Source organism: Sminthopsis crassicaudata, chromosome 5 (genome assembly GCF_048593235.1).
Source record: "Sminthopsis crassicaudata isolate SCR6 chromosome 5, ASM4859323v1, whole genome shotgun sequence".
In the NCBI taxonomy this organism is placed as follows: Eukaryota; Metazoa; Chordata; class Mammalia; order Dasyuromorphia; family Dasyuridae; genus Sminthopsis; species Sminthopsis crassicaudata.
This window is the reverse complement of record NC_133621.1, coordinates 58,483,427-58,506,215: the sequence shown is the minus strand read 5'-3', so window position 1 is coordinate 58,506,215 and position 22,789 is coordinate 58,483,427. Positions and strand designations below refer to the sequence as shown.

At 30.8% G+C, this 22,789-nt stretch overlaps 1 protein-coding gene across 2 annotated transcripts in view; it reads left to right on the top strand.

Moving 5' to 3' along the window:
- The window catches only part of DNAJC1 (DnaJ heat shock protein family (Hsp40) member C1), a 268,260-nt gene that overhangs the window by 81,133 nt on the left and 164,338 nt on the right, over positions 1-22,789 (top strand). Inside the window, exons 2-3 of one of the 2 annotated variants that reach the window (XM_074266897.1) lie at positions 16,136-16,237; positions 16,788-16,834. In XM_074266897.1, the coding sequence (XP_074122998.1) occupies positions 16,136-16,237; positions 16,788-16,834 (149 nt within the window). Of the gene's footprint in view, positions 1-16,135; positions 16,238-16,787; positions 16,835-22,789 lie in introns of those variants that run through there. The other variant, XM_074266898.1, reaches the window with a different exon arrangement.

Here is a 22,789-nt window from a genome sequence, read left to right as displayed (position 1 = left end):
GGATTTTTATTTTCATCAGAGTGAGAGATCTAATTTTTTTTACAACTTGAATTTATGGAAATGTTTTGCATAACTTCACATGTGGTTTCTTAATTGTGGGTGGGAATAAGGGAGAGAATCTAGAACTCAAAAATCTTAAAAACAAATGTAAAATAATTGTTTTGAATGTAACTGGGGCAAAATATTAAATAAATTAATTAATTAAAAACAAAAAACAAAAATGCTCTTATTAAGTTCCAGAGAAATGATTGCTCTCTATTGTGGTATTGAAAATAAAAACAGTTAAGATAGATAGATTGATAGATATGTAGATAGATATATATAAAGTATGTAATGCATTCCATGTGCTACATTCAAAACTGACCTGCTTATCTATACTTCTTTATGAATGTGCTTCTGTTCTCTTCTGGGCATTAAAAAAAATTTCAGTGGCCTTCCTTTTTGGGGAATTATTATTATTTCCTTTCCCTCTTCTCTATTTTCCATCTTATTAAAACAGCAAAAAATCCCAACTTATAAGAAATAATCATAGTCTAGCAGAACAGATCTGTGTAGTATCCATATCAAATAATGTATACATTATCTCTTTCTCTACCTTGAGTCTTAACATCTCTCTGGCAGAGATTGTTTCATTATGGGTTATCTGGAGACATGGTTGGTCATTGTTTGATCAGAGTTCTTAAATCTTCTAAAGTTATTTTTACTTCCACTGTTATTGTCCTTAAATAAATAACCTCCTGTAGTTACCTCAATCTGTATCATGTTTTCTAGGATTCTCTGAATTGTGTTTTTCTTCATTACTTATAGAAAAATAATATTCTACTATAATCATATACTATTAAGTCATTCCTCAGTTGATGGGAAAACAATTAGAATTTAATTTTTTTTTAAAATTAATTCCCCTGTCTTTTAAAATGATCAAAGCTTTTTGTTCTTTTAATTTCTTCCCTCCTCAGAGAATTATCCTCTCTTTTAAAAATCCCTTCCCCAAATCCTACGTGGTTCCCTGTCTTAAGTGTGATGGATTTATACACTAAATTATGTGTGTGTTTCTGCATGTTTTTAACTGTCCATTGTTTGATCATATATAAGTAAAGTTCATCTGATGTCCGTTCCTTCCCTCCAACTATGTGTTTTTGGACATGGCCATTATGTGGCTTTGTTTTGCTTGACTATATTTGTTGCAAGGTTTGTTTGTTTTTTTCCTTTTCTTTCTCTCAGTTTTTAATTGAGAAGCCAGTAGAAGTTAGCAATCTTCATGCCAATTAAATGAGGGTAATTTTAAGTGTGTGTGGTTTTTTTTTTAAATGCACAGAACAGAAAGAAGTTCAGAAAGAAACACATACAAGGCAGGACAATTTTCAAAATAACACATGAAAGTTATTTTACATTTTCTTTGAAAAGCAAGTGATATAGAAATTTATAGCTTCCAATCTTTATATTATATATTGCTGTGTGGATGGAAATGTCTTGTTTGGTGTTTAAATATAGATTTAAAAAAAACATGAACACACATGTGCATGTACACACACACCACATATATGTTTAACTGAACCATAAAAAGAGATCTGTTTGAGTTCCCATCTGTACTATTGTTTGTTCTTTGCATTGAAAAAAAAAAGGTTCTGTTGAAGCTCTTTTAGGGATAGACAAGATGGGGCAGGGAATTGGAGGTATGAAATTATGTAGGAATATAAGCCAATTCTTTTCTCTCTGTTACTAGAAGTAGAGATGCAGATTCCTCGACCTATAAATTATAATATGCTGAGAATTATTGATATTTTGTTTCCCTCTCAGAACACTTCTGAAAACAAAGTATTTTGCTACTCTTCTAGTATCAACTGTATATAGATTTAGATAGGAAAAGAGAGAAAATCCAAATCTTATACATAATTTTTAAAAAATCATATAACTGGATCTTAAGATACAAGGAAAGAAAATCCAACCCAGTTAGTGATCATTAGTGATTGTTCTTTTTATAACTTGCATAGCAAAAATAAAACAGAAAAAGCTAAGAACTAAAAAATACATTGTATTTTGAGTCAGAAAATATGTTTTTTAGGCTTTTTAAAATTGTAGTTCAATCATAAAGAGGTTTTTCTTCTGCCAGAGTATTGTTTTGTGTATAAACATTAGTTTTGTAATGTTTTAAATGTTTAGAAATCTATTTTTTTCTTTCTAGAAGCAAAGGAAAAATGAGTGGGATGTTTTGTCTGTAACTTCATTCAAATATATAAAGAGGTGGGATGAACCCATCTCTATCTGCAGATTTCCTCTTATTGGAGGTTGTTTTAGACCTCCTTTTGAAAGTAATATTTAAAAAAAAAAAGAAAAAAGAAAAAAAATGAAAGTAATATTTTATTTAACATTATTTCCTGCTAACTATATGCTTTTAATTTATTATCAACTATGAGAATGTATGTTAAGAATTTAGGAGAGGAAAAGGAAAATACTCATTTATTGGTATCATTTTATTTTCATTTTTAGAAAAACAAAATATAAAAATTTATTTCAGTACAAGATTTACCGTAACCAACATCCAGGGGATACACTTACATATCTGCTTAGAGAGAACACTAAAATTTTCTTTTTAAATTTTTAACCAAAACCAATGTGAATTTTATTCTAACTACTATTCTTACTATCATTATAGGAATTTATATTTTGCTTTATAGTCTGTTTATTTTTGGTGTTATTAAATGCATGTTTCTGTGGGCACATCCTTTGACCATCAAATTATAATTGAAGTCTATTTTTGTCCATGTGTAGGCTTAGTCCTTTAAAGTAGTGACCTTCTTATCTAAAGATTATTAAGAATAAGAAAAATTCTGTTGCCATAAAGACAGTGGGAATTAATCATCTGAATTCTAGCATTTAATTAAAATTATTCAAATAGTGGTAGAATAGTAAAATTGTTACTGAGAAGAATGTGTTTGTGTCAAGGAGAAAAGGTGACATGTCAAATTGTGTACCAAGTAGTATAATTTGTTTAAAATGAAAAATTATAATAAATAAAATAAATAATAATAAAATACTTTATTATTTCTAATTCAAATTTATAAGAAATCTGTTAAATCCCTATGTAAGAAATCTAGTAAATTATATTAGCTTCTTCTTGAAACAGATGGTCTGATTTCTATATACTAAGAAAAGCAGTATTTATACCTTGCTTTTTTGCCCTACCATAACCTAATTATCTTTTCTATCATATGAGTATTTTTGTGTAGATAAGATGAGATTAATGTCAATTAGGTATCATTTATGGGCAAGTGGCAAGTCTCATATCATGAAAAATTTCTTGACTTTCTCATTTTTCATGTTTTCTGCTTAGGTTCAGAAGATTAAACATAAAATAATAATATGTAATGAGATGAAAAAGTTGGAGTAAAGTTGTGAATGGCTTTAAGTAACAGAGGAGTTTGTATTTAGTTATAGAAGCAATGTAGCCACCAAAGTTTATTGATCAGGGAGAATAACATGATAAAACTTGTGTTTTGGAGAAGTAATTTGGGTACCTTAGAGAAAGGAAGGGATAAAGAGGGGAAGGCCTTGTGGTGAGGAGAAAAATTAAGTGGCTATTTTAATAGTATTAATAAGAAGGATAATGAGCGCCTGAGCTCAGTGACTGAGTGGTGAAGAGAAAGGGAATAAAGGATGTTGTAGAGGTAGAATGGATACGACTTGATAACTGATAGGCAATGTGGATTGAGGAAGAATAAAAGATCTAGGATAATACTAACATTGTCAACTAGAAGTGTGTAGTGTCACTGTTAAACATGAGAAACTTCAGAAGAGTCAGTTTAGAAAGCAGAGTAATGAGTTCTGTTTTAGACATGGAGTTTGAGATGCCTAGGGGAGAGTCACTTCAACATGTTCAGTGGGCACTCGGTAATATATAGCAATCAAGAAAAAAGACTAAGGTTGGGAGTTGTGTGAGTAGAAGTGAGAACAAAGCCCTTGAGAACTGATGAGATCTCCTAGAAAAGCATCTATTGTTGTCTTCTTGTAAGAGCTTATGTAAAATGTTTTCATTAACATTCATTTGTGAAATTGATCTGTATGTAGCTCTTTCTCTGCTTCTTCCTGATTTGGAACTAGGACTATACAGTCTCATAAAATGAATTTGGTAAACCATCTCTGTTTTATTTTTAGAGTATTTTTGTATCATTTTAATTATATTTTATTATTTATGCGTATTCTTATTTCTACATTTAGAAGATTGGCGCATCAGCCAATAGGTTTTTTCCAATAGTTTCTTCAACTGTATCTTTTTCTTATTGAGCTTTTTTGTTATGTCCTTGCTTTGAAAAAGTCTTCTACCATTATGTTATTTTTATAGCCTTTATCATTTTTATAGCCTTTTTTTTTTTCAAGTAGATGCTGTGTTATTCAGTCCATATCTATTTCATATTATATCCCTGTTATCTCCCTTGACATTAACTGTAGTGTTTTAGTGGGTAGAGGAATAGTCAGGAAGACTTTCATTCAAGCTGTGCTTCTGACATTCTGGCTGACCCTGGTCTAGTCACATGTTTTTTCATTGCCCTGGGCAAGGTCTTCAAACTCTAGTAGTTTCCTTCCACTATTAAGTAAGTACATTATACCTGCATTTTTAAAAATTTTATTCTGATTCTCTCTTCTCATTATCCTGCCCAATCCCAAGTTTCTTGAATTTCCCTTTATTATTATAGATATCCCTTACTTCTCTCTTTCCCTTTTTTTCTTCTCCTTTGTTTGCTTGTTCATTCCCTTTTTCAGCTTATATAAAAGTGTAGGACCTAATCTTCTAAGCCTCTACATTTTTCATTTTTATAAATATGCATTTTTTTACATCTTATAACATGTTTTGTTGACATGTAGCCATCTTCCAGTGAGCTTTTCCTTATTTAAAAAAAAAAAAAGTTTTTTAAAAAAACAATTCAGCAAAACTGAATTTAGTCCTTTACCTTTGTTAAAGGAGTTAAGGAGGGTTGGAGATTAAATAGCTAGCAATTATATAGAACTCTTAAGGTTTTTTAAGTACTTTACATATGCTATCTCATTTGATCCTCACAATAACCCTGGAGGTAGGTGCTATTATTATCCCCATTTTATAGATAAGGAAACTGAGGCAAGCAGAGATTATCTTATTCAAGATCACACAAATAACTAATAAGCATCTGAGTCAAAATTTGAACTGAGATTTTCCTCACTCCAGTGTAGCACTTATCAACTTGCTGCCTCTCTCTTTTTGGGTCCAAGCTTCATCATTATAATTTCACAACATTATTTTTATTGTGGTTGTTCTTTATGTTTACATTGTTGTATCCAGAATGCATTCTCTCATCTAGCCAAATCTAGCCTGCTATTTGTTCAGTGTACAAAAATGTTTTTTTAAACATTTTTAAATGGCTACGTGGAAATCAAAGAATGGTATTTCATGAAAGTTGTATAAACTCAATATTTCTGTATATATAAAGTTTTATTGAAATACAGCTATACTGTGGAAGTTGTTACTAAAATGAATGATCCCCATCTAGGAAAGCTTATTTTCCTCAATATTCATTTCAGTATCCCTTCCTAATTATTATCCCTTCCATGAGATTGTTTTGTGATAGTAGTAAAATGTTTTGTTTTTTTTTCCAATGTTGATAACACTCATCACTCATTCTTCCTTATGTGATCTATTTTCACATGGGCAGTCCTTAATGTTATAACACTCTTGCCCACTTTTCTGTTTGAGTCTTGACTAGGTTTTCATGTGCTCCTCTTCTTAACCATCTACTTCTGGATTCTATTCTCTCTGCCTAAGTGGAATTCTTCTTTATTATCCCACTACTTACATTGTTAATTTACTAATAAAGAAATGAGATTTTTCTTTACCAATGAAATATTAATTTATTTCTTCCTTTTCTCCTCATGATTTTTGTCATATCTTTTGATCTTTACTCCCGTGATATTCTCTCTCCTGTTTCAGTCTCTTAGACAATATGCAAGTTTTTTTTTTTTAAATTAAATGACTCCACTACCCAATCTAACCATAAGCCTCATCTATCCCTATTAAGACATAGCTTTTCTTAGCCTTTTATTGCTATCTGAGATTAAATATCTCCTGCTTGATCACTTTGCATATTAAACACTCTACTCATATCTGGTCTTTTGAAATGATGAGTCAACTTTTTTCTTTTTGCTGAATATTCAATTATGTTTTCTTTATAAAAATTTTTAAAGTCAATCAAACATCTTTGCATTTTGAAACATCATGTTTCATATTTCCCTTTGAATCTTCAAAAGAATTATTCTCAGACTATTTTGATTGCTTTCCCTTGCAATTTAAAAGGTTTTTTGTTTGTTTGTTTTTTAACCTTACACCTAAAATTTTTTATGTTTGATGTTATAATACTGAAGTTTAACTACAGTGTTTCCTGATGAGTTAAGCTTTGGATTTCTTTCTATTGATTTTCTATGGATTTATGTGATGGCAATTTTTCTCTTTGCTTCCAATGTTTCTGAGTAATTTTCTTACATAATTTCTTGAAATATAATATTTAGGTTTTTTGTCCTTAATGTTTTTCTAGGAAATATGTAATCCTTACACTAAATTTCCAAATTATATTTTATTTTTCTAATTTTGTCATGCTTTCCTATAATCTGTCATTCCTGTAGTCTTTTGGGTTTTTTTTTTTTTTTTTAAGTATCTCTATGTTTTGCAATCTAATTCTCTCTCTTTTTTTTTTCAGAAATTCTACTATTTTGAAGTGTTTCTCTTCATTTTATTATATATGCCATAGGTTTTGCATATACTTATGGATTTCTTCCTTCAGACATTTTCATTTACATCTTTATTTCTTTTATCTTTTCATTTAGTTACCTTACTTTCTAAATTATTCAATAAACAAACATTTATTCATACCTACTCTATGTCAAGCAGAGTGTCATGGTGACTGTTTCTGGAGTTGCTCCACTGTCATTAAAGGGGCCTAATAGAGTTCATTGTTATATCTTCATCTCCCTTGGGGAATTTTGACTCAAAATCTGTTGCCAAATACTTATTTATTGTGATAGCTATTTCTTTGAATGTTCATTTCTTGTCAATCAGTTTTTATCTGCTGTTACCAATTATTCTGCTAATTTTGCAATGTTATTCCTTTTCTAATGTGTTTTTAATCATCCATTCTTCCCCTTCTGTATGCCCAGTACTGTGTGTCGTGTTCTCTCCCTAGTTTATTTTTGTCCTCTTGAACTTCTGGATTTGGATGAGTTCTGCTTCTCTTATGGGATGAGAATGACCACTGAGACAATTTCTTCTGTGAGACTGAGGAACTGCTTTCTTATTTCATCTGTTCTTCACTCTTCCCCAGTCTAGTTTTCTGAGCTACACCTTCATCTGTGAGACTGACCTTTAGTATGCAGACTGATCCTGAGAGATTGCTTGTGAAGGGGATAGAAAAGATAATTTCTAGAGCTCCTCTGAGGGCTATTCTGAGATGCCCTTGCAATTAGGTCTTTTCTCCCTCTTCTGATTCCTTCTACTGGTTTTCTTTTTCTTCTTTTATTATTGGATAGCTTCAAAAGACTGCCATACTTCCCTGTCTCTTTTTCTCCACATTCTTCCCTGCCTCCCCCCCCCACACACACACACACTCTCTATAATCTTCTACAGTTGCTGCTTTTCTCCTCTTAAGCCTCAGACTGAACTAGCTAGGTACCAAGGTCCCTTAAGACACTGGAGTTAAATTCAAAAGTCTATACCTAAAATGATAGCCATCCTGAAGTGACTGGGCAGTGCTAGAGGTATTTTAATGGTAGGAGCAACATGGGGGTAAATTGGTCTTCAGTTGTCTCTTTGTTTTATAAGAACTTACTTCTTTGGATCTTTCAGTTTTCCTATTCTTAACATTGTTGTATTTCTTCATTGTCAGGTGTTTTTCCCCTTAAGTTATTTAGGAGATCCATGTCCTATCAATTTCTCATTTCATTATCTAATGGAAAAATAACCATTGAATTTGACGACAAGTAGGTTGCTAATAACCTTGAAGTCATTTGTTTCGGGAAGGGGGTGTGATAGAAACCAAATTTTAAAAGTTTGTTGAGGAAATGAAGGAAATAGAATTTTTTTTTCAAAATTTGAGAGCAAAGAGAGGTAAGAAACTGATGGCATGATTGTGTGGCAGCATCCTTGAAAGAAAAGCTGTTTATTTTAAAGGACAAATGAGATGTGACCATGTTTGTAGGCTAAGAGGACCTGTTAAAGATGAGATGAGAATAAAGATAGGAAAGGTAGAGCTAGAAGACTTAATTGAGGCAAGAATGAAATGCCTCTCTCTGTGACTAGACAGAAGACTGAAGGTGGAGCAATGAAAGAAGGAAATTGAAGGAGTTGAGTGGACTCAGTCATTTTAGTTGAGAGTGAATTCATGGGCTAAGTGTCAGTGGTTTGAATTTGGGGACTTGAGAGAAAAATGGTTTGAAACATCTTTTGTGTTGGCATGAGAGAGTAGCAGAAGTGTCTTCTTGCAAGACGGTTTAAGAAGTAGTTGTGTTTAAATCCAGGACTCTCTTTAAACTCTAGTCTAGAACTCTAAAGTTTTAGTAACAAGAAATGTACCAAACAAACTTGAAAAACAGCTAAAACAGGAAAGAAGTCCCTACTAGGAAGCTGCTGTAGTTGGGGCAGGATATAAAGGATAGATGTTAGAGTGGAGATTTTTAAAAATGATTCATTAAAGAAAAACTGTCCTCTTACTCACCTCTGCTGCAAACTATCTTCCAATCCCACCATTTACCTTATTTCTTATTTATTAAATCTAATGACCATTTCTCTGTCAGGCTCCTCTGACTTTTCTGTAACATTTAACAGAGTTGACCACTGGTCTTCTGGTATATTTATTATGTTACTCTCTCTATTTTTCTTCCCTTGTCTGACCTCTCCTTAGTTTCTTTTGTAAAGTCATGTAAACTCCAAGTTTCTGTGCAGTAGTATCTTGTTTTCTCTCTATACAAACTTGTGAAGATATCATCAATTTTCATGTATTCAAATTTTATTTGTGTTAAATGACTCCAGAATCTAAACATCCTGCTCTAATTTCAATCTTGAACTCTAGTCTGCCTATTTTATATCTATGTGGATATGCTATTTTGTCTACATGGAAGAGATTTTACAGATCATTCTAACCCCTTTATTTTACAGATGGGGAAATTATAACACGGAGATAAAATAATTTGTTTAAAGTCACAGAGATTAGAAATAGAAAATCTGGAATTTTAACCCACATTATCTGTCTTTAAATCCAATATCTTATCCAAATGGAACTCCAAATGGAAGAACTGTTTTTCTCCCTAAATTCATCTTTCCTTCAAATTTCCCTACTTTCTTAAGACTAATACTACCCCCCAGTCAATAAAGTTTACAACATTATAGTTATCTTTTATTCTTCACTTTTCCTCACATCCCATATCCAATTAGTTTTCAAGTCATGTCAATGATACCTCAACAACTGCTTTCCTGTCCATTTCCTTCTTTAAACTAATATTGCCTTCAGTGTCTTTCAGACTCATTTGTTTTTATTAATCTCAATATTTTCTATTTATAATATTATAAATATTTATCCATCTCATTAAAATTATGTTTTCTTGATATATAATAAGGCAGAATAGGCTTTGATAATTTTAAAAATCTGTTCTGAATTCTTCTTCATTTTTTATCTTAGTAATGATGTTTCTAAAATTCAATTCATATCCTTAAATCCCTTCTTATATTTTTGTTTATATTTTTGTTATATTTATCTAAACTGAAAGGTAAATATGCTGATTTAATCTCATTCTCCTTGATGCCTTTGTTTTATTGTGATTTCCACCTACCCCCCTTCAAGTTTCAGAGGAGATGAGTCATATACCATATAACTCCAGTTAGAATGATCCAGGATTCTACAAGAGCAATGATTAAGAAAAGGAAAGCTTAGAATGTGTTTTATTGAAAAACAAGGAAAAATGATTTATTCTGAAGCATAATTTAACCTACAAAATTGAATATAATTCTATAGGGGAGAAAATAAACTTTTAATAAAATTAATGACTTCCAATCATTTAAGAAAACCTGAGTAGTTCTATTTTGAAATGCAAATGAAAAAATCTTGTGAATTATTTTCTATTTTTTATTATCATATGGCATTGCTACAAAAGTTGATTATATTCCATGCTATACTTATGATCTTATCAATACAGAAAGGCAAAAATGTTAAATCCTCTTTGTGAAGCAATAAAATAGAAATATCATAAAATCAAAGGGATAAGAAATCCAAAAATGAAGGAAAAAGATATTTTTTAAATATTTAATACAGACTGAGGAGAAATGAAATTCAGGCCAATTGACTGTGATACAAAATGAAATATAAGAGAGTTACCAATAAAGTGTCAATGAGAATTCACTGGAAGAAAGGGATTAATTTTGGCTGAGAGGATAAGAGAAGACTTCATAAAACATAGTATTTCTTCTAAGCTTAAATATGTGGATGAAATTTCAAAAAGTGGAAATGGTAACTAAGGCATTCCTGACTTTGGGAAATGATAAGAGCAAAACATCAAGGTAGAAAAGCAAAGGCCATATCTGGGGAAAGGTTACTAGTTAGAAGCATAGTTTGTAGTTGTAAGTAATATGAAATAAAGCTGCAAAGGAAAAGTGGTAAACCACTATGAAGTATCTTACAAGCCCAAACACACAGGACTTTGTATGAAAGTTTTTGAGCAGAGAAGTGTCCCAGTCAGAATTAGATTAGAAAAATTTCTTTAACAGAAGTATATAAAATCGTTGGGCAGCATTTAAAAAGGGATATAAAAATACATAGTCCAGATTTTATTATGGTAACAAGAATACATAGTCTAGGTTTCATTATGGTGGCTCTTTTGTTTGCCTTCAAGCTTTTTTTCAAGCTCCAGCTCAAGTTCTAGGAATTCCAGTTTTGATGATTAATGCTGTCATTAATCTTTGGTTTTGGACTCTTATAGCATTTTGGTATGGCCAAAGGAGAGTAGTTGAAAAAAAAAAGTTAGCTTGTTGCTCATGCTGAACCTGATGGATTACATTATCTTTTTTTTTTTAATAGCTTTTTATGTACAAAATATATGCATGGGTAATTTTTCAGTTGACCTTTGCAAAAACTTCTGTTTCAACTTTTCCCCTCCTTTCTTCCACCCCCTCCCCTAGATGGCAGGTAGTACCATACATATTAAATATGTTAAAGTATATGTTAAATACAATATATGTATACATATTTATACAGTTATCTTGTTGCAAAGACAGATGGGATTTAGAAAGAAGGTAAAAATTACCTGAGAAGAGAAAACAAAAATGCAAGCTGTGGTCTATAAGTTGTGGTCTATACTTATTTCTCAGTGTTCTTTCTCTCGGTGTAGCTGGTTCTGTTCATTACAGATCAATTGGAATTGATTTGGATCCTCTCATTGTTGAAGAGAGCCATGTCCATCAGAACTGGATCACAATATCTTAATGACATTATCTCAGGTCCAGCAATTGCAGCTCAGCTCTGAAGCTAAGAAGCTGGATCCTATAATCTATCCAGATATGATCAAGTTTCAAGAGCTGATTCATACTAGTTAAATTCCAGAAACTAACAAATCATCTAATATGTCAGTTTACTTATAATGAGAATAGTTGATCACCATGTTTTCTTCTTAATAATTTTGAAAACCAACTTAATAAGTAGATTAGTAAATACAAAGTCATAATACAAAAATAAAATTGAATTATCTTAGATTATGTTTCACTTAGTAAGATTCTTCACAGCAGAAGCTTAACTATTGAGGTAATCTTGGTGTTTATTTTGACTGGTCAGGTACTCTTCCTTTTTTCAGTCTAACAGACACTAATTTAAGTCACTAAGCATAGATTATGTGCCTACTATATGTCAGACACTATGCTAAGCACTGGGGTGACAAAGAGAGAGAGCTCTCAAAGAGCTCATAATCATTATACTTAGAAATGATTTCATAGTTTTTAGTATTATAATTCATTTACTACCAGTCATATTTTTGTATTATCATTTTCCTCTAATAACACTAATGATAACATACTCATAAATCATCTCTTAAAGTAATTTTTTTTCCTGTAGTTGAATAATCTGATTTCTTTTATACTGTTTTGTATGAGTTTCAGTTTCAGAAGTTCATATTCCTTAGTTTGTACCTTAAATCTGGAGCTACATGTCTTATTTGGCTAAGGGGAACACTCACACTTAGAAGGCAACACTTGGATAATCATCCAAAACAACAGTGGAAAGAAGAGCAATAGGAGAGGGGAGACCAGGGCAAAATCAGTCAATAAGATCCAGAGAGAAGGGAATATTTGGAAGGAGAGAGTGTAGTCAAAAGTTTCAAAGACTGCAGAAATGTCTAGTTGGGTGAGAATTTTTTTTTTTTTTTAAAAGCCATAAGATCTGGCAGTTAGGAAATTATTGGCAATTTTTGGGAAAGCAGTTTTTGTTGAATGATAAGGTTGGAAGCCATATTGAAAGGAGATAAGAAGGGAATGAGAAGGGAAGTGGAGGTAATGAAGGACATTTTCTTTTTTAAAGAATTGGTTGTGAGGAGGAGAGATTAAGTTGATTGATAAAGTCTAGCCTGAAGAAAAATGGAAGGGCCAAATAAGATATAGCTAGTTAGATTGTTTTAAGGTAAGGGAGACCAAGGTGTATTTTTAGGCAACATGGAATGAACCAAAACATGGGGGGAAATGAAAAATTAGAGTGAGGGGGAGGATAATTATCAGGGCAGTATGTCAAAGAGGACCCTAAGGAATAAGCTCAAGGGCTTGGTGAGGACTGCCTTTTGTTGAGAGATTAGAATCAAGAAAAAATTATGGGACATGATATCAAGAAAATTCATGATCCAGAAAGGGAAGAAGAGGAAGCTTGTGGGGAATATCCCTATTTTCTCAATAACACATGAGGCAAGGTCTTCTACCAAGAGCTAAGGAGAGTGAGCTAACATGGTAGGCTTGAGAAGAGAAGGGAAAGTCTTAGAAGAACAGCTGGGAAGAATGTGAGAGAGAATCAAATGGGGAGGAAGGAATAGGAGCATATTTTTACTGCAGTGAGAACCCAGTTGAGATCAGATGACAAAAATATGTTTATATTCATATGATTTACCGGATTTACACTACCTCCATTTAATAGCACATAAGTAGGAACCAAAGAGCTAGATGGAATAGTCTCTGGGGTTTGATGAAGCATGAGGGAGGAGAGGATAAAGGGGGCAATGGATTCCAAAGCAGAGAACAGTGTAATGTTGAGCCCATTGTCTAGAGAGTCTAGATTGGGAAGAGAGGAAAGGGAACCAGGGTAGAGGAGATGGTCATCCTCTGCCTCCACCAGCAAATTGATGCAGTACTGACCACATCATCCCCTGCTGTTCAAAAGCCTTCTAAAATCTCCAGGATAAAATCACAAATAACCCTTCAGAAATTTAGGTTTACTCTGTTCTTCTGGACAAATGACCTGTTGCTCCCCTTGCCATACCACCTACCTGACATTTCTTCCTCTGCCTTTCACAGGTTTTTCTATCACACTTGGGATGTTCTTTCTTCCTCCCTTCATCTCTTGCAACCCATTGCTCCCTTCCAGACATAATCCACATACCTCCTTCAGAATAAAGATGCCTATCCTGTCATTTATCCTTCTGTGTATGTTGTTCATCCCCAACACATAACTAGCATCTCAGGTGATATTTGCTTGCTGACTACTTGCCTCTAGTTGTGAGTTTCCCATCATTGGATATTTTAAAGCAAAGGCTAGATAATTATTTATTGGGTATGCTATAGATGGAGTTTTCTGGTTATGAGCTGTTCAGTATGGTTGCTTAAGTCCCTTTCATGTTGAAATTCTGTGATTCTGTGACCTTTCCAGTTCATGTGTTACATGGAATTTTGGGGTACCTCTCTTTCATATTTGATGTAGTAGAATTATTATAGTGCTTGTGTTATATTTGCCACAACTGCACAGGGCAGGGGGCTGTATCTTAGTCTAAACTTTGCATCTTTTCCAATACTTGCTTCATGCTGCGGGCATATTAGATATTTAATAAATATTCCTTTGAATTGAAGTAAAAATATTTTAGACTTTATCAGAACCAAGACAAGTTCAAGTAGGGATCATCATGTTATTAACATGAAATGAAAGCAGAGTGATCAGTGGAAGAGAATTTCTAACAAAGATCAGTTAAAACACCACATGTAAACAAATACTATAATCATTATGCTTTTTTGTTGTGTAAGGTACTAATTTTCTAGTATATATATCTTCCCCCCAGGATATTTAAATAATTCTTCATAATTATACATTTATTTTAAATTCTGTGAATTTAATTCAAAAGGTTTTTTTTTTCTTTTTTATGTGGACAAGAAATTTTAATTTGCTTTTGACTTGGAAACAGTTACTTCAGGGTTTCTATTTTTTGTTGCTCTGTTTAACTTCTGGTGCACCTCTTAAAGTAGAGCTTTACATTTCAAGAATTTAATTGTGCAGTATAGTATACATACTAAAATATTATAGTTCAAGATCAAAAACATTACTTATATGCTTGAAAACTGTGATCTTATTATTTTAGGGTGCTTTTGAATGTGCTATACAGTTGGTATTTATAGTACATAGCTGTGCCTTAAACTCAATATAACTACTTTAAATTAAAACAAAATTACAGGGTAGGTATTTGCATCACAAAAGGGTCCTTCACTGCACAAAAGGTCTTGCCATAGATTCCCATTATATAATCAATTCTCATAAAGCACAAAATTTATGGTTTAAAATGTACAGAAAAGCAACTCATAAATATTGAGGATGTGGGTGTTACATATAGGGAGGTGTAAATCTTTATGATGGCTGAAAAAAATTTGAGATAATAAAATCTTAATTATCACACAACCAAAACTGATTCCCCACTTTTTATTCCTTCATCACAACAAAATTTTGAAAAGTCTTTTCTAAGCCAGCACTTTATATTGAATTATAGCTATAAATCCCAGAAAACTGGTAATGAAAATAATGGTTTGGATTAGTTAAAGTTTGAGAGACTAATTATAGTGTCCCTTTAATTATCTACCTCCAATATCCTATTCCTACATCAATCATAGAGCACAAAATTTTAGTCATATTATTTCTAACCTGTATATTAAATTAGTTTTAGGAACAAATTTTAATATTTTCAGAAATAAGAGAAAAAAGTATTCAGCTATAAAAGAAATAAAGTTTAACAGCCAAATTTATTATCACTTTTCCCTGAGTATGCTGCTATATGTAATTAAATATTTTCTGATTAAATTATAGTACCTTCTTGCAGATGTAGTTTTAAGTACCCTCATGACAATATGTGTCTTTTATTTTTTTTTGGATAACCAAACTTCAGCCCTATAGAATGACAGAGTTTAATTTATCCATGGACTAATTTGAAAACTTTAATTTTTGATGCTGTCTTTACTTGGAAGCCCTCTTTGACCACCTATTATTAACTTTTAAAATATTATAAAATTATCTTTTGCTTCACAAATTTGACTACTGAAAACACCCTTGAGTTATTAGTTGCTATATAACTCTTCATAGTTATGTTTGATTTAAATTAAATTCACATTGAACTTTTTCATAGGCATATTTTTATGTGTGATATTCAGATTGAGGAAGCTGTTTTGATAAATTGACTTGTATGTAAATAATATGAAGAAATAGCACATGGCAAGTCCTTGGATTCAACAATTGACCATGAGAATCTGAAATGAATGAAGACTTTCACTGAAGGCATACAGATATATTAATTCTTAAGTTGTCTCTTTTTGATCTCTTAATTACTAAAAAAGATTTATTGGTTAATTTTAAGAAGGCAAGTGTTTGAAAAGTCTTGGCAAATACTGTCTTCTTGTAATGACTATATGGTAATGAAAGAAGTTAAGAGGAGAGCCAAATTAGATTGAATGTTCAGTCATGTGGGTCAGGCTAGTTGCATAGCCTGGTTGTTAGACTGATTGCTCAAATTACATTGCCTCAGGTCCTGCACTTGGTTGGCTGTCTTCTTAGATCTTAACAAGGTTCTGGGAATTTCTGTTTCTGACAAAGTTTGCTTTGTGTTTTTTTTCCCTTCATTTTTCCCCCTTCAGGATGCTTCATCTGCAGACATCAGAAAAGCATACCGTAAGCTTTCACTAACTTTACACCCAGACAAGAATAAAGATGAAAATGCAGAAACTCAGTTTAGACAAGTAAGTGGCATACGTTGTTTGCAACTACATGCTTTGTGTCAAATAATAAAGTAAATATCAACATCTACATATGTATGTATCTATACCTAAATATGGCTTACATTTAGAATTTGTATTTTTTAAAATGAACATTTGGAAAAGAGAAGGTATTTATCTTTTTACACATTCCATGCCCTGAAATGAATTCATTCATTTCTGTCAGTCAGACAGGGCATCCATTGTCCATTTGAAGAAATATAACTCTTAGGATATTTACTGTTATATTATGCCAAGTTTTGCTTTAGAAAATGCAAGGTGAAAAAATATCTGTTTTTCATATTCAGCATGCCAATTAAAGAAGGTACTACAGAATTTCTTTTAATATAAGTGTTCTCTGATGTCCGGAATGATACTCATAATAAAGTCAAATATAGTTAAGGCTTTTTGCTAAATTCATATGTACGTGTAAGGAAGTACGAGCTCTGTAAATGTAAAATTAGTATCTTTGTTCTCACAAGTGATTTCTTATAATTGGGAATATTTTTACCTTAAAGTAATGCTTCTGTTTTAGTTGGTGGCTATTTATGAAGTTTTAAAGGATGATGAACGAAGACAGAGGTGAGTTTTTATTTCTGCTTTTAAATTTAACTTTTCAAGTTCCATGTAGCTGTTATAAAAAATAAATAAGACCATATAAAATCAATTAAATCATGTGCCATGTATACTTTGATGGTTCATAAGTTAGTGGCTTATTTTCATTTCTAAATAGATATACTCTATGCTAGAAACAGCTTGCATTTGGAAAGGAGTTCATTAATTCATGAAGTTTTATATATATATATATATATCTACATATATCTATATAATGTGTCATTAAGTTAGCAAGTCATGACTTGATTAAATAAAATTTTAATCATATGCCTCTTTGCCTTGGAAATAAAAATCTTATGTCTACATTCAACAGCTACCTATTTTGCCTGCATATTGATAGTAATTCCCACTTGTTGCTTATATGGATGCCTTCTAGAGATTCCCCACTTAATATTTAGCATTTTGACATTCTGTTTTTCTTATGTTTTATTTTATCCATGAGATAGCTAGCCTAATCTCTCTACCTCATGTTAGAAAACAAACTTGTAGATAAAATCTTCTAATATCTTCCCCCACCTTTATTCTAGCTTTCTCAAACATGTCTTCCATTACTACCTACATATATATTCCTAAAAATAGAGTAAACACTGCCCATAGCCACCAAATTACCTTGTTTGGGAGTGTGACTAAGAGGGAGACCAGGATGATTATTCCAGTGATAAGGCAAAAGGAGAGTTCAGCTATCATGCAATGGTTTTTAATCTGTACCACTTTTTAAAGTGCTGAAATAGTAATTGTATATGATACCTGGGACAGAAAGGAACAGAGAAGACATTTTTTCACCTCTGCATTTGTGGTGTTTGCTTTACCTTACACAGAAACTAGAATCAAGTTGAATACCACATGTAGTATTTTAATAGTTCACTATCCACTGAGAGATTAAAAATTATCCACATGCAGAGATTAAAAATTGGGAATTGTGTCATTAAAAAAAGCCTAATGACCCATAGCTTTCACTGAAAGCTTTAATACTCCTAAAAGACACGATAATGTATTAAGTGTGAAATTCTACATTTTTCTTTGAGAGTTAATTTTTTTTTAAAGAAATTTTTTCTTTTATTTAACATGTATTGGACTATCTGCCATCTAGGGGAGGAGGTTGGGGGAGGGAGGGGAAAAGTTGGAACAGAAGATTTTGCAAGGGTCAATGTTGAAAATTTACCCATTCATATATTTTGTAAATAAAAACTATAATAATAAAAAAAGAAAAAGAAAAGAAATGTGTTGTTTCCTAAAGTATTTGCTACAGAATTTATTTAAATTATTTGAATACCTCACTTTATCAGTTTTTGGAGGTAGGATTCAGAATCATCTCTTAAAGTCTTTTGCTTTTATAAGGATTGTTGACATTAATCTATATGCCTTAGCAAAGATCCTTCTTCTTTGAGATAATACCATATGTTGAAAGAGTATTGGAAGAGAGTAAAATAGAGTTGGGGTCATTTTGTATGTATTTTGTAAGTTAAATTTCTCTGAACAATCTCTCAAATTTGTCTTATAGATCAGGAAAGTTCAGAGAAGGAGAATTTTATTTAGTTATCTAACATTAGTTCCAGATTTTACCTTAAAAAAATAAACACATTATTTTTTTGGGGGGTTGCCATAGCATATTATCATTGGAAAAAAAATTTAATAGAAAAAGGTGTTTTATTTTTGGTTAGGTGATAAACTTTGTTGTTGGCATCTTCTGAGAAAGATATTGTTGCTTATTTAGAAAGTACTTCATCCAAATGAGAGTGGATCTTATAGCTTCATATTCATCTACTGTGTCTTCTTTCAGGATTGGTTCCTTTTGCACTTGTATTAGAGTCTAAGCTGAAAAAATGGAACTGACAGTTACACAAACAGATGTAGTATTTATACCCCTTGAGGCACAACTAACTCATTGGTAACTTGTTTTCCTTGAGGCAAAAGTCTTAACTAATCAAGCTGAGAATCACTTCTTGAAAGCCACGTGCCTGAGGACTGGTGACCTGTGAGTGTTTGAGTATCCGGGAGAGACCTATCTCCCCAGAAATTTTACCTAAAGCTTATAATTACTTATAAACAAAGTTGCAGTCAGTTTTACATTTTCAAAGGTTGCTTTCTGATATTATAATAATTTCATTGTTATAAAAAGTCTTTAGCAATAAGTAATGAAAAATGTGTTCTCAGGGAAAATAGCAACTTTAGAGAGTATATTCTGAGCAATCTTAAGATTTTATTTTTTATATATATATATATATATATATATATATATATATATATATATATATATATATATATATATATATATATATATATATATATATATATATATATATATATATATATATATAGTTAAAAGTATAGTGGGGTTTTGTTGTTTTCTTAATTCAAAGAAGGAATAGTTATGAACTAAATAAAATATTTTAAAATTATTTTTAGACCTTAACTATCCAAAAGAAAATCATAGTTTCCAAATTAATTTTATGGAACTTTATATATTTTACTTATTGACTAGTCTTTCTGAAGTTCTTGACTAAATGTATACAGTTGAATTGGTGAATTTCAACATTACCTATTCTATACTATATAATGATGTGCCTGATTGGTATTTGAAATAATTGCCCATCAGAAATAGTTATATGAGTGCTAACTAGTTTGTGAATGTGAATATGTATACCTTTATATGAAATCTGTTAGATTTTAAAGTATTTATTTATTGACATCGTGATACTTAAACTCATTAATTTGTTATTTAATCGTTTTGTTTTAGTGCCTGATATTTGTCAATTAACAACTTTTCTACTTACTAAAAAAGAGAAATATGATTTTTAAAAATAAACTGAAAATCATGGTAATCTAATAGTTTTTTGTGAACCTTATTACCTTATTAATATAAATCTGATTATAGGAAGTGTTTAGGAGTTAAACAAAATAAACATTCTTATAAAAATAACAAGTGTCTATGTCCACCCCCTCTTTAATTAGGAAGCATAATACCAGATGGAAAGTGTAAACTTCTGTATCACAGTTACATCAAGTATCTTCTTCATCAGTTTTTTTGAAAGAAGCAAATGAATCTTTTGTGATCTTGAATTTTTAAATTAGATATTATTAATTACTGTAGGTATGTTAACCATCCTTGCTACTTCAAATGAAGCAGATTTTACCTAACTTTCAAAATGTGAATTTTCTAAAGGATTTAAAAAAAAAAATCCTTAAATTAAAACTTACTATGGAGGATTCATGATTTAAGTCATTGTTAGGATCATCCAGTATTTAAAAATTAGATGAAAATTGTCCAATTATTTTACAAGTCATTGTTAGGATCATCCAGTATTTAAAAATTAAATGAAAATTGTCCAATTATTTTACAAGTATGTAGAACTTCTTGTTAAGAAAAATATTTCTTCATTTTGGTTATCAAATTACTATTATATATTTCAAACATTATGCTTCTATAAAACAATATAGTATTAATGCCAAAATCTATTTTTTTAGAAATTGAATTTGCTTTCCAATGATTTCTATATCAAAACAGTACTTTTTCATGGAATAATGATTAATTTTTTAAATCTCCCATTCTCATTGGATATATGCTATTACATGATATTTGTCATATAAGTTTTAGGAAAAGCAAGCAAATAGAATATTTCTTATCCTAGGTATTTCATACATTCATTTGAAGAATTAAAATTCTTTAAGATAATTTATTACAAAATAACTTAGACAAGTATTTTAAGAAAAATAATCTCAAGATTTACTCATAAATATTTTCTTGAATATATTTTTTCTGACTTTAGTTTTTAAAATAGTTGGCTTCTCCATTTAAATAATTAAGTGAATAAACTACATTATTTAAATGTATAATATTCTAACAATGAAAAACAAGTTTTAAAATTAGAACCTAATTTTTCAAATTTGGCATCATGTCACCAAGACATTTTTTCCTTCCTAAATAACTTAAGGAACATTGGCCTGAGCCAGTTTGGGGAAAGATTCCATTATTTTTTTTTCAGTACTTTATAATGAAAGCAGTGATTTATCTTTTACCAACATATATTCTAAAAAGTAGGCTATAATAGAAGCTACCTTCCCTTAAAATGGCCAGTCGTGTGAGCCATAATGTTCATTGATAGTAAAATCAATAGAGCATTGATTCTAAGACTTAATCCTTAGAGGCTGTTGTTGAGAGAGGCAGACATAGCCTAGTAAATACCTAGTAGTGTTTAGTGTGTTTTAGTGCATGAGATTCTGCTATCTGAAATTTGGTTGTGCACTAAATAGGATTTATATACGGTGAAGACAGATAAATATTGTTAGTGTGTATTGCAATGTGATAAATGGTTAGAAAAAAAAAATACTTGACCACTGACGCTAAGAACTCTACCATCACTGTTTTTCTTTAAGCATGGTTTAAAATACTGTCAGAATGAAAAAAAAATTGGATTTTTTTTTCTAAAACTGATAGTTTTTTTTTCTTTTATCATAAATTATTGTATGTGAGACTGATAATGATTTTGAATTTATTCAGCTTTTCTATCAATCAACAAATATAATCTAGTACAAGTATTTAGAATAAATACAAGATGTTAACACTTTTGGACTTCGTTCAGATGAAGTTTTTGTTAAATACCTTTAAAATTTTTGATGTCTTTTTATCAATCCATTGGTCTCTGAAATTTCTTCTGTGTTAAAATAGACTATCACAAGATTTTTAAGTGAATTATTTAGAATATGATAAAATGTGTGCTTCTTGATATTATTTTTAAATATTTCTGAAAATGTTGACATCAGCAAATTCTGTGTAATCAGGCTAGTATACAACCATATTTTAATTTGTTAGACTTTTTGCATTAAACAATTTGCTTGGTAAAAACTGTAATACTAATTAATGTCTTTTGCTCTGCATAATGGTCATTCTGATGTGACAGTGTTATTAATAATCTAATTTTGTCTAAAAGTCAAATTTTCTAGATTTGTTAAATAAAATATATTTTGCATGTAAAATTACTGCTTTTCTACTAAAAAGCAGAAGTTTGCCTGTAATAAATCTTGTGGGTTTTATTTTTTTTTTTTTAGCACATCTCCAAGGTATCAATTTAATAACTATCAAAGTAGCTACTGCAGTTGTTGCATTTAAATTGATTTACATGTCAAGACTGGCAGTTTAGCAGCTGCGCTATTATTCCTAGATCGGTCAATTTACTTGAGAAAAACCTACTACTGAGTTCTACTGACCTGCCTGACAATATAGGCCCTATTTCTATTCCTGTAATTAGGCCTGCGACTAACTCAGAATATTTTTAATTAAAATATTTTGGTCAATGTGTTGCACCAAATTAGGCCTTTCAGTGCAGATTTAATTCTGGAAATGGTGTGATTAGAATATTTAATGAGTTGTGTTCAATTAAGATTAACAGGTTGTGTATCTTGAACATGCAGTATTTGAATGTGACTATTTTGAATTTTGCATTTTAGATGTTTCTCTTTTTAAAAATTTTAAAAGTATTTGTCTAATAGGTAAATTTAAATTTAAAGGCATTTAAATCTTTAAAGTACAAAATTGCAATATAAGACATCAACAAGAAAGTTTTATTAAATGCATTTAGAAGTCTTTCCTGTTGTTTGCCCTTCCAGAAAAAAAAGAAAAGCTTTAACTTTAATATATATTTTAAACAAATAATGTTATTAAAAGAACATAAATGAAAATTTGCCATTATATTTTTGCATCCTAAGAATTTTTAATTTGTATAAAGCAGTTTAAGTTATCTATCATATGCAATTCTATCTCATTAAAAAAGGTTTTAAAAATAATACAATTTCAATCTTGAATCATGCTATTCATGTGTATATAAAAGTACTTAAAAGAAGAAAAATAATGGCCACTTTATAGTGGATTTATAACTTTGATTCATGATAAATAAAACTCTTGTTTTTCCCGAGAAATTCATCCTT